Consider the following 13951-nt stretch of genomic DNA (forward strand, 5'->3'; position numbering starts at 1 on the left):
CTATGCATCGCCAGGTAAACTAAATTTGCTACAGTAAAACTACCGATGGACGTCCTGAAAGCTTCAAATACAAAACAGTTATTTCTTAAATAATTTAACAACACGCCCACCGGTTTTATTGGTGGATACACTATACTTCAAGTACAGCGCCCTCTAGCGACTCCTCTTGAGGTTTGAAATCATATTGTACAGATATCTTTTTCCTATGTAATTTTAAAACCTCAAAATGAAGTCTTGAGCAGAACTCGTGTCCATTGAAAATAGGTATCAAGGTGCTTACACTTGGTGCATAGTTATAACATACATCAACCATTCATGAAAAGTTTAAGGATTGATAAAATTGGACAGTAACAATTACATTTTCAAAAATATAAAAAGCAAAAAAAATATCAAAATAATTACTTTTGTGCAAGACCTTTTTTAAACAATAAACCATACTTTAATACTTAAATATTACTCCTATTATAATTTTTTTTTTGTTAACAATGAAAGCTTAAATTTATTTATTATGGCATTAGTGTTCTTTCTTAAATGTTCAATGCAATATCAATTATTATTTTAAATTTTTGCACTTCAGTCTGCAGCATATATATTATATATATGCACCAAGTGTCACCTTTTTAATTTATGAATTTAAACAACATTAATTCTTATTTAAAAAAAAAATACTACAGAAAATGGTGACAATTTACCTTGTGAAATTTATGCTTTGAATTTTGTTCAAGTATATAATCATTAATAGGATTTTGCAATCATTTCATTAATTTCAAAACTAATATAAATGTTTTTTAAGAAAGTTACTGAGTTCATATATAAAAAAAATAAGTTCTGCTCCTGGCTTTAACAAAACACCACAAAGCCAGTAAAGGTAAAAGTAAAAATTGTAAACAAAAACAAAAATATATCAACAAATACCAACCCTGAAAAAAACCCTTATTAAAACATTGTGTAATTTTTTCATACTTAATTTTCTTTTTCAAATTTTCACAATTTACTTTTAAGAAAATGCATCATATAGTGAACACAAATATTGAAGTCATTAAAATGCCAAATTCACATAATTAAAAAAATATACTTAATATCTTTTTCCATTGTCCATATATATACAGTTAATATTTTTCTTCAAATTCTTAAATTCAAAATTGATATTTTTTCTTGAAAAACATATAATTAATACTTTTGTTTATAATTCAACTTGGTTTTTGAATAGATAAATCCAGAGGCTAGAGCACTAGAATTTCTACCCCATGAACCAGTAGATGTGGCAAAGATGGACTATTCAGAGGCAATACAGGACTTAACAATTCCTACTAAGGCTAAGTATTTTAAAGATAAGTATGTATGTTTAATTGATAATGAAGAGGACATAGTTGATAAATTTATGGCTAGCCTATCATTCAGTTCAGATGATGTTAAGCTGATATCAAGAGCAACTCAGGGCCAGAGTAGCAACAACTTATGGTTCACTATGAGGAAAGGTTTAATTACTGCTTCTAACTTTCAGGCTATAATGAATAATGAGGACCCAGATCATATTTGCAGCCGAATTATAGGTAGTGAATCACTTTCTGTAAAGAATAAATTCCAAGAATTGGCCTTAGACTGGGGTAGACGCAAGGAATCAAAAGCCAGGAACCTATACCAAACAGCTCATGGTTTGAAAAGGAATAAATGTATAACTGAAACTGGTTTGGTGGTAAATCCGAAGTATCCATGTATAGGTTGTAGTCCAGATGGAGTGATCACATGTAAATGCCATGAGAGTAAAGTTATTGAAATTAAGTGTCCGTTTTCACTAAGAAATAAATCTGCTAAATCTGTATTACACATGAAAACTAATTCTGATGGTTATATTGATTTTTCTTCACAGTATTATTGTCAAGTGCAAGGACAAATGGGAATTATGGAGATGAAAAAGTGTGATTTGGTATTCTACACCAAACATGGAATAGAACATGTAGAAGTCAATTTTGATGAAGAATTTTTTAACAGAATGCTGGTGAAACTGCAAAACTTCTTTACAGATTATATTGCACCATTTCTTCTAGAAATAGTGAGTAAAGAGAACTTATAAAAATAAGACCGTTAATTTCCCTTTTTGAATGGTTTTACACTAGTAATTTTGGGGCACTTTATAGCTTGTTGTTCGGTGTGAGCCAATGCTCTGTGTTGAAGGCCGTACCTTGACCTATAATGGTTTACTTTTATAACTTGTTATTTGGATGGAGAGTTGTCTCATTGGCCCGCATACCAAATCTTCCTATATCTAATAAAAATAAATTTACTAAAAATTGGTCCATGGGTACTTTAAATATTTTACTAAATATTAATTTGATATCTATAAAATTTTTCAATCCAAAATACTATGCAACTCAAAATAATGGTTCTTGGTACTTAAACAATTAATTTAAAGCAAAAGATTAATTTTTCTTCTGGGTGGTGGGTTTACTTAGGTACATTGTAGATGCATGAATTTATGTATTATAATATTAATATATTTTTTAACAATTTTCAATAGATTTCTTCAAAATTATTAAAAGCACTGACCAGTTCTCACACTATGTATAATTTCGACCTAGCCTACTTAAGAGTAATTCCTGCGTCAAGTACAGTCTAGTATGTTAACTTTTCAATGGTTATTGTTTCATGCATATTCCGGAGAAAGCATTTGCTTGTCCTGGCTTTGTCATCAACATCAACATTTTCAAACATATAAAACAAACAAATAGAACTAGACAAATTTTCACTCACCAAAGGTTTTTTTATTAAAACCTATTAAAGTTGATAATCTACAATATTTTTAAGACCTTGTAAAAGATTGTAATTTTTTATACACCCATGTCTACAGATGATACTGCATGTCTATATGAAGGGCATATGATACAGTTACAGGGGAGGTAACTTAGTAACGTACAATGTTATTTATGGGACACTTAAAACTGTGACATATTGGGAAAAGATGCATTTCAACTGGTTTTTTTTATGATTGAGAGTTATTTAACTTGGAAATGAGTAGAAGGGCCCCCCCCACCCTTTTTTACAATGGCATATTAATTCAGTTTGATTAGGTTTGAAGAGTAAATTGTATTAATTTAAATGAAAAGTCCACATTCATTTTTTTAGAATTCATAAATATAGTGTAAAGTACACTGAATTATTTTTTCCAAAGAACTGTTTAACAAAAAGCCCATATTGTTTATCTGTTTTTTAAGAGATTTCCCCCCCCCCCCTTCTGCAGCACATTAAGGTATATTTTTATCTGACATATTTAAATTGCTTAGGTGAAAACTAGTTTGTATCCAAATTTTCATAAAACATTTATCATGGAATCATAACTGTATCATATGCCCTTAAAATAAGTTGTATTACTGTTGTTGTCGTTGTTGTTAGTTTGATGCCTCATTGAGGGTTAACATGTGTCCCTTTTCATTCATGCTTATTTAATTATGCTTGTTGTGCTGATGCCTAATTTAGGTTTACCCTGTTACATCCTTTAATTTACTGTCAATCTTGTTTGGCTGATGCCTTTATATAAATAGCCAAATATGTACCAAATTTACTTTTTGAATTAATTATAAATTTTGTAAATCCAAGTAGATAAGTAAATTATAATGATTCAGATATACCCATTTGACCCACTTAAATTAATATTGTTTAACCCTTTTGCTGACAAATGAAGGTTTAATAGTAGATATGAATTTTAAAAGTTTTTGAAAATTCAGCACAATTTTAATGATACCTATTATTCTATAAAACTGGATGTTTACTTTATTGTTTCCATTGGTTGCTTTCGCTCAAATTTGTGTTGTGTCGGGATCTGATAATTATTTTCCTAAATCTTGTTTCTGGTAAATCAATATAACTACACAGTGCCATACATGTATAGTTGGTTATATTTACTTCATTACAATTTGTATCCACAACTGACTCATTGACAAATATAACACATCTCATTAACTTAAGATGGAATACTTTGTAGTTATTTAAAAAAAATTGGTTCTCTATAGATGATTTAAGGTAGTTCAGGGGTAAACTGCCATCTTGAATTGTACAATCACAGTAAATAATCAATTATTTGGTGTTTCTTTTTGCCCAAATCTGAAAAATTGGAGAAAGATTTGCAATTTATTCTTTACACTGTATTTTTTAATTTAAGGAAACTTAGTTACCGGTATTTAGTTTTTAAATATTACATTTTTATACGACCGCAAAATTTTTCAAATTTTTCGTCGTATATTGCTATCACGTTGGCGTCGTCGTCGTCGTCGTCCGAATACTTTTAGTTTTCGCACTCTAACTTTAGTAAAAGTGAATAGAAATCTATGAAATTTTAACACAAGGTTTATGACCACAAAAGGAAGGTTGGGATTGATTTAAGGAGTTTTAGTCCCAACATTTTAGGAATTAGGGGCCAAAAAGGGCCCAAATAAGCATTTTCTTGGTTTTCGCACTATAACTTTAGTTTAAGTAAATAGAAATCAATGAAATTTAAACACAATGTTTATGACCACAAAAGGAAGGTTGGTATTGATTTTGGGAGTTTAGGTCCCAACAGTTTAGGAATTAGGGTCCAAAAAGGGACCCAAATAAGCATTTTTTTTGGTTTTCGCACCATAACTTTAGTATAAGTAAATAGAAATCTATGAAATTTAAACACAAGGTTTATGACCGTAAAAGGAAGGTTGGTATTGATTTTGGGAGTTTTGGTCCCAACAGTTTAGGAATAAAGGGCCCAAAGGGTCCAGATTTAAACTTTGTTTGATTTTATCAAAAATTGAATAATTGGGGTTCTTTGATATGCCGAATCTAACTGTGTATGTAGATTCTTAATTTTTGGTCCCGTTTTCAAATTGGTCTACATTAAGGTCCAAAGGGTCCAAAATTAAACTTAGTTTGATTTTAACAAAAATTGAATCCTTGGGGTTCTTTGATATGCTGAATCTAAAAATGTACTTAGATTTTTTATTATTGGCCCAGTTTTCAAGTTGGTCCTAATCGGGGTCCAAAATTAAACTTTGTTTGATTTCATCAAAAATTGAATAATTGGGGTTCTTTGATATGCCAAATCTAACTGTGTATGTAGATTCTTAATTTTTGGTCCGTTTTCAAATTGGTTTACATTAATGTCCAAAGGGTCCAAAATTAAACTAAGTTTGATTTTAACATAAATTAAATTCTTGGGCTTATTTGATATGCTTTATCTAAATATGTACTTTGATTTTTGATTATGGGCCCAGTTTTCAAGTTGGTCTAAATCAGGATTCCATATCAAGTATTGTGCAATAGCAAGAAAGGAGAAGGGGCTATAAGGGGCAAAATTGGCCCCACTTCAAAATCTATTGGTATTTCTTTCAATTGATCTCTATGATATGGAGCTTATAAAACACCAAAAAGTATATAGTTATCTCTTGCGGTTTTCTTGTTAGGACGTCGTAAAAATAGTAGGCCGACTAAGCTTAAATATCAGATTTTTACGTATTTTATCCTTTTTTATGTATTGTGTACATTTTACAATAGATTACACCTTAAATAGTCAACGTGCATACATAATTACTAGTGAACCATTGTATTAATACAATGAAGAACAAAATTGATATAAAGTTTAGCTATTTAATATCAGTAAAATAGTTGGTAACAACAAGTTAACATTCGTTCTATGTACATGTATGACCAAATTATAGAAATTTTTCACCAGAGAAAATCTACAGTTATTGTTTGTATAAAAAAGAAGATGTGGTATGATTGACATTTAGATAACTGTCCACAAGGGACCAAAATAACACAGACATTAACAACTATAGGTCACCAAACAGCCTTCAACAATGAGCAAAGCCCATACTGCATAGTCAGCTGTAAAAGGCCCCGATATGCCAATGTAAATCAATTCCAACGAGAAAACTAACAGTCTTATTTATTTTTCTTTTAACTTGAATAACCAAAAATGAGTTTGTGTGTACTTTAATGTACTCGGCTGATAAAAACACATTAAGGTGGGACATATTACGCACTAGTATACATATATAATCAAAGACACAATTACCGGCTCAACCTTAATAAAACTGAAATATTGTTAGCACATTTTTTATTTTTTGTTGTTTTAAAAGGTGTCTTTACAATATCATGATAATGTGATTTAAAACGACAAATGTAAAAAATTACGAAACGATGAAAAAACAATTGGATTTGATGGGACTCGAACGTACACCATCATGCCCAATGCGCAGCGTGTAGGCGATTTGAACCACATTGACACAACTATTTGAAGGTAATAACTCATATTGATCATTTTGATTCATAAACGGAAAATATTACCGTAGGAACAAATTTTTTTTTTCATTTCTTTACTTCTTATTCAACTAAATTGTTTATATCAATGATATGGCCATTTCATCTTTGTTGATTATGTCGTGGTGTAAATTATTTTTGTTTTACCAAACAGACGTCAATAGTGCAAAATGGAAACTGAGTTTTTTCGTCTGGGGCGTGTTTTATTGGTCTCTTCTGCACATCTCCAGAATGTCTTCTGGTGAAGAGTAAAATAAAAATTAATTTTGACGTCGAATTTAGCAGATTTTTGTTATGTTGGATGACATAAATCAAGTTTTCGATGACCTTTTTTTTTTTTAGAATATTAAGATACGTCCCGTAGACATGCATGACTGTAAAAGTGTGCTCTGTTCGTTACAATTTTCTTTAAAGTGCTTTCCTATGTCTCAATTTTTCTAAACAAACCAGGCTTAATCTCCCACTATTTGATTTTTACGATTTATCTTAAAGTGCACGAAAAATCGTCAATGTTTGTCAATATGACTGATCAAAAAGTACATCTCAGTCTATACATTTTTTTAAAAAGAAACCGAACTGGATTTTTTTTGTATAAAGCTAAGATATCTGGAAGTTCTAAATATCGTTTTTCTATGGTGCTCCATGAAGAACATCTTCTGGTCCTAAATATTATTTCTAATGCACAATTTTGATGGTCAAAACCTTCGGATCTACCATTTTTCTACAACCTTCATTGTATATGGATCTATATGTAAGTATATAAGGTATACCAGACGTTTCTTAATAAATAAATCAGTTGGCCCGAGAACACAGTTATTTCGTAGTGCATTTCTTTTAGACAATAAATTCAAATTTAAAAAATCGCAGCTGCTCTTTCTCAAAAAGATTTTTACAGTGTAGTGTTCTACCAGTGGGACAAATAATATCAAAATTATAGAAACTTCTACCAGCTCTAACTCAAAATATTGACAATTCTGTGTTAAGGAGGTGTAAAATTCAGTTTGACAGCTTCAGGCGTGATAAAATTTGACCTTTTTGAACTGGACCAAATCACTACTAATAACATAAAGATTCAGCACCCAATTTTTTTTAACATGTAAATACCCCCCCCCCCCCCCCCCCTTCTTAATATTTCATGCATTTGATATCAAGAAATAAATTGGGAAAGTGTATCAAATAAAACATGTAAGTTATACACTGTTTACACTAGGGACTATAGACAACGAAAAAGGACCAGTTGGTTGTGTACTGATTGATACTTCATTCTGGGAGAACAAGATTTATCTCAGTACCTGTTGCAATTAGTTTTGAACACATTACCAGTAATTGCAAATACTCTTAGTTCAATACTCTATTGTCTTAATTCTAGTTTGCTGGTTTTATTTTGTGTTTGTCTGTACCGATATTTTGAGTTAATCTAATTGCAACTGATTTGTGCCGGTTGTTTTTATATTGTACTGCTACGCTACTGTTTCAGCTTCGGGGAGGGTTGAGCGCTCACAAACATGCTGTTGTGCTGTTAAACCACTGTACTAGGTTAGGGGATGGTTGGGATCCGCGGCTTACATGTTTATCCCCGCCAAATTATGTATGTAAAAAACTATATGCTTGTCCCAAGTCAGGAGCTTGTAAGTCAGTGGTTATTGTTTGTTGCTGTGTTACTTACTTGTTTTTCGTTCATTATTTTGTACATTAATTAGGCTGTTCGTTTTCTTCTAGTGATTTCGGGGCCTTTTATAGCTGAATATGTGAAATGTTGTCTCTTTGACACATTCCCCATGTCCTTTCTCAATTTTATTATGCTTATGTTGAAGAGCGTATGGTGATATATGGCTGTTAATTTCTGCGTCATTTAGTCTCTTGTGAGAAATTGTCTCATTGGCAATCATACCACATCTTCATTTTAATATCAACCCCTGCCATATTCTTTATGAACCTGTCCCAAGCCAAGTCAGCAGCCTGCAGTTTAGTGGTTGTCGTTGGTTCATGTCTCAACTCATTTTAGATATTTTTTAAATTGATTTGTTATGTATAATTAAACCGTTAGTTTATTCGTTTAAATTGTTTCACACTTTTCATGGACTTCACGGCTTAACAGTATCGGATTTTGTCATTATTGAAGGCCTTACGGTTGCCTGTAATTGCTTACTTGAACTCCGGTGGATAGTTGCCATATTATCAATAATAACACATCTCTTAGTTTTTATATTATATATATCTGATGTTTAATCTCGTTTTTCCTGAATATGCAATTGCATGAAATATGTGTCACTGTGCGTTAAAAATTAGCATCAATTTAAAGTTGTGTTAAATAAGAGAAAACCATCTGATATTTAATAACTTCGGTTGGGGTGGGGACAGGAGTATTTCGTATATAAATATGGTTGCCTGCTAAGAGTTGAAAAAAGGCATGTTTAGCGACATATTAAAATGATCAATAATACCCTCTTTCCTTCTTCATTCCTCATCTAATGATTTCAACTAACCACTAGCCAAATCATGAGTGATGAAAGTAGAGTTTAACAACAATAAATTTAAAATTCCTTCCCTAGAATATTAAATAGTTGGCCCTTAACTGTTATTGTCCGTGTAGTTCTTATATTCATCTAGCTTATCATCCTACAGAGATGTCCTACTAAGGCTGTCGTACCATAAAAACATGTATAACACAGCTCACATTCTAATATATCTACATTCATAATAACATTGAGAAAGGAAATGGGGAATGTGTCAAAGCGATAACAACCCGACCATAGAGCAGACAACAGCCGAAGGCTCATAATCTAGTATAATATAAGAGCATAAACCTTAAGCACGGGGAGGCTCTCTATTTATTATTGTCATTTCGACAAAACAACGCCATTTTTTGTTTTGTGCCTCTGCTGTCTAAACCACCTATTTCAAGGGAAGAGGTAGAAGAGAGCCAGAAGATCTTCCCAATGCAAAAAAAAAAAAAAACAAAAAAAAAAACAACAGAAATGGACCTTTTCTGGCTCACAACCAAAGAACAAAAAAAAAACACTCCCCTGCTGTGCTGTGGAATTTTTTACGTGTTAAGTTTAAATATTGAAAGTTTTTTTAATTCTGTCTGTTAATATCAAGTATTTAACAAATGATACACTGATTTCTATTCCGCTATAAAAAGCTTCTTAACAACAGAAACAAGTAAAATTCTGTGTGTCAGTTCCATAATCACTTACAATAAATATAAGACGACAAGGGCTAGGCTGTACTTGAGAGGCTATGTTATGTACTTTAATATGAAGAAAAACACTTTATAATTTACTTTCTATAATGAAACTGTTGTATTATCAACCATTGACTAATAATATGTTAAACAAATACAACTGTTCCTGGTCAACCTTATTCCGATAACGGTATGTATGAAAAACGGACGAAAAATTTTGGAACTTTGATGCCGGTTTTGAGCAAGTTTTTAATTAAAATTCAGTATGAGCGCAGCTTTGCCCCACTGAAATATTTCAACATAAGATGCTTTATGTTGATATTATTGCTCTGATTAAATATTTCGTTGGGGCAAGAATGCGCTGGTACTTTTTTCGTAAAAAAAGTTAGTGAAAATGAGTAAAAAATTGTGAAAAGCCAACAAATATGCACGTGAAGTGTTGTCAAAACACGGCATTATGACGTCATAACTACAAAAAAACATTTTTTTCATAAAATGAATATGTGTAACGGAAAAAGAAAGCCATACACATACGAATAAGTAGAATTTGAAAAATTCTCGAAATTGAGGCCAATTTTGCCCCTTATAGCCCCTTCTCCTTTTCAATTGCACAGTATTGCACAATAGCAAGAAATATCTAATTGCGCAATATTGTGCAATAGCAATTAATTTTCAATTGGAGTTATCTTTCTTTGTATAGAATAGTAGTTGATAATATATGTTGGAAATTTACCAGACTTGACTATGATGTCATTTTCTATTTTTATTTGCCAATAACTTTATGTAAATAACTTCATTGGAAATTTGCCAATATAAAATGTTGTTGATGAAGCTTTTTTTCCTTATCTTATCTAAAATTTTTTTAGATAATGTATGTTGGACATTTGCCAGACATGACTATGATGTCATTTTCTATTTTTATTTGCCAATAACTTTATGTAAATAACTTCATTGGAAATTTGCCAATATAAAATGTTGCTGATGAAGTTTTTTTTATTGTTTTATACAATAAACAATGTATATTCACTTTTACTACCAACCAATCTTTACCATTCAGTGATAACAAGCACTTTATTTTACATTTTAATATCTTATGATGTATTTAAAAGAGTAGTTATTGTTGCAAACTCCATTAGAAATTTGAATTGATATCAGTTTTGGAAAAAGGGAAACGGGGATGTGAAAAAAAGGGGGGGGGGTTAAATTTTTCTCATTTCAGATTTCATAGATAAAAAGAAAATTTCTTCAAACATTTTTTTGAGAGGATTAATATTCAACAGCATAGTGAATTGCTCAAAGGCAAAAAAAACCTTTTAAGTTCATTAGACCACATTCATTCTGTGTCAGAAACCTATGCTGTGTCAACTATTTAATTGATTTGTAAAATCTTGACATTTGTTTTGTGTAAAAAAAAAACATATAATGTCAAAAATTTGATCACAATCCAAATTCAGAGCTGTATCACGCTTGAATGTTTTGTCCATACTTGCCCCAACTGTTCAGGGTTCGACCTCTGCGGTCGTATAAAGCTGCGCCCTGCGGAGCACCTTGTTTGACATAAAATGTCGTTTTATGTACAAAACACTTAGGATGGACATCGTTCAGTGTGAGGAATTTGTACAGCCTCATAAAATTTTTCAAAAGTTTGCCGTTTTGGGTTAAAAAATTACGATTTGGGGTCAAATAGCAGAATTTTGAGAATTTCACCTAGATATAATGCCGAAAATTTGAAAATTTGAATATTTTATGAGGAAAAAATGATCAAAACATGAATAAAACTGTGAACATGGTGTTAGTGAATGAAATAAATACACAAATAACTACAAACAAGTTTTTATTGACATTAATTATGAAGATCTCCCACTTGAGCAATAGTAGCCAGGGAAGCCATCGTCTCAGAGTAGCTTCTGTCTGGGCAGCAATCGGTGAAAGGGTTAAAAGAAATATTAGATTTATTAAGAAGAAATCAATAAGAATTTATAACCCATGATATTATGTCCTCATTTTTCAGTATGTTGCAAAAATAGAGAAATATGTATTATGGTGTGCATATTGGTTAGGTCTTAGTGTACTATCATCTGTAGGTCTGGGGACAGGATTACATACATTTCTATTATATCTGGTGAGTATATCTTGGTGTACTATCATCTGTAGGTCTGGGGACAGGATTACATACATTTCTATTATATCTGGTGAGTATATCTTGGTGTACTATCATCTGTAGGTCTGGGGACAGGATTACATACATTTCTATTATATCTGGTGAGTATATCTTGGTGTACTATCATCTGTAGGTCTGGGGACAGGATTACATACATTTCTATTATATCTGGTGAGTATATCTTGGTGTACTATCATCTGAAGGTCTGGGGACAGGATAACATACATTTCTATTATATCTGGTGAGTATATCTTGGTGTACTATCATCTGTAGGTCTGGGGACAGGATTACATACATTTCTATTATATCTGGTGAGCACTTTATCTAGGTGTATTAACATTAGTCTGTCATGAAACACATGATTACAAACATTTTTTGAGTATCTTGTGATTGACCAGGATTACATGCAGTTCTGTTGTGTTTTGTAAACTTGTATATTTTGTCTTATCTCTAAGTCTGTTAAAAAGATTACTTTGTGTTTTTCAGAAATTCTAGATTCAGAGTTTATTTTTACAGGAATTTAGATGCCATCCTCTACAACTCCATATACACAATATCCCATGTTAAATGTTATTATACCCCACGCAAAGAAGTTGCGGAGGGTATAATGTTTTCGACCCGTCCTTCCGTCAGTCCGTCCGTCAGTCCGTCCGTCAGTCCTGTTTCTTGTCATCGCAACTCCTCTCAAACCACACAACAGAATTTCACGAAACCTTTTCAGATAATAAGGACATACTATGTAGTTGTGCATATCGACGGGAAATTGCGATTTAATTTTTTTTCTAGGAATTACGCCCCTTTGAACTTATTTACTTTAATGTACTACTACAACAGTTTGTCATCGCAACTCCTCTCAAACCACACAACAGAATTTCACGAAACCTTTTCAGATAATAAGGACATACTATGTAGTTGTGCATATCGACGGGAAATTGCGATTCAATTTTTTTTCTAGGAGTTACGCCCCTTTGAACTTATTTACTTTAATGTACTACTGCAACAGTTTGTCATCGCAACTCCTCTGAAACTACACAACAGAATTTCATGAAACCTTTTCAGATAATAAGGACATACTATGTAGTTGTGCATATCGACGGGAAATTACGATTCAATTTTATTTCTAGGAGTTACGCCCCTTTGAACTTATTTGCTTCAATGTACTTCTGCAACAGTTTGTCATATCAACTCCTCTGAAAACACACAACAGAATTTCATGGAATTTTGTAGATAATAAGGACATACTATGTAGATGTGTATATTGACAGGAAATTATTATTCAATATTTTTTCTTATACCATTTTTTTTTTCTTGTACTTATTTAATTTCTCCAATGACAATGTGGGGACTTGGGGTATGTGAGCGTGCTCACTAAGGTTCTTTAATTTGTATTATTTCAGGGACCACATATTGCAGCAGTAACGTTAGCAGCTTATGAATGTAAATCTACAAACTTTCCAGAACCACCATATCCAACAGAGTATGTATAAAGTTTATTATATCCCACGCAACGAAGTTGCGGAGGGTATAATGTTTTTGACCCGTCCGTCCGTCCGTCCGTCAGTCAGTCCTGTTTCTTGTCATCGCAACTCCTCTCAAACCACACAACAGAATTTCACGAAACCTTTTCAGATAATAAGGACATACTATGTAGTTGTGCATATTGACGGGAAATTGCGATTCAATTTTTATTCTAGGAGTTACGCCCCTTTGAACTTATTTACTTTAATGTACTACTGCAACAGTTTGTCATCGCAACTCCTCTCAAACCACACAACAGAATTTCATGAAACCTTTTCAGATAATAAGGACATACTATGTAGTTGTGCATATTGACGGGAAATTGCGATTCAATTTTTATTCTAGGAGTTACGCCCCTTTGAACTTATTTACTTTAATGTACTACTGCAACAGTTTGTCATCGCAACTCCTCTGAAACCGCACAACAAAATTTCATGAAACTTTGTAGATAATAAGGACATACTACGTAGATGTGCATATCGACAGTAAATTACGATTCAATTTTTTTTCTAGGAGTTACGCCCCTTTGAAATTATTTGATCAATATACTACTGCAAGCTTTTGTCATCGCAACTCCTCTCAAACCACACAACAGAATTTCATGAAACCTTTTCAGATAATAAGGACATACTATGTAGTTGTGCATATCGACGGGAAATTGCGATTCAATTTTTTTTCTAGGAGTTATGCCCCTTTGAACTTATTTACTTTAATGTACCACTGCAACAGTTTGTCATCGCAACTCCTCTCAAACCACACAACAGAATTTCACGAAACCTTTTTAGATAATAAGGACATAC

At 32.1% G+C, this 13951-nt stretch overlaps 2 protein-coding genes across 4 annotated transcripts in view; both read left to right on the plus strand.

The window, feature by feature from the left end:
- LOC143066838 (uncharacterized) overlaps nucleotides 1-13951 on the plus strand; it is a 265369-nt gene that overhangs the window by 100723 nt on the left and 150695 nt on the right. The window lies entirely within an intron of this gene.
- LOC143069191 (uncharacterized) overlaps nucleotides 1-13951 on the plus strand; it is a 150554-nt gene that overhangs the window by 4411 nt on the left and 132192 nt on the right. For all 3 annotated transcript variants that reach the window (XM_076243702.1, XM_076243701.1, XM_076243700.1), the window contains exons 5-6: nucleotides 1211-2053; nucleotides 13031-13110. In XM_076243702.1, the coding sequence (XP_076099817.1) occupies nucleotides 1211-2053; nucleotides 13031-13110 (923 nt within the window). The remainder of the gene's footprint in view (nucleotides 1-1210; nucleotides 2054-13030; nucleotides 13111-13951) is intronic.

Source organism: Mytilus galloprovincialis, chromosome 3, assembly GCF_965363235.1.
Source record: "Mytilus galloprovincialis chromosome 3, xbMytGall1.hap1.1, whole genome shotgun sequence".
Lineage (NCBI taxonomy): Eukaryota > Metazoa > Mollusca > Bivalvia > Mytilida > Mytilidae > Mytilus > Mytilus galloprovincialis.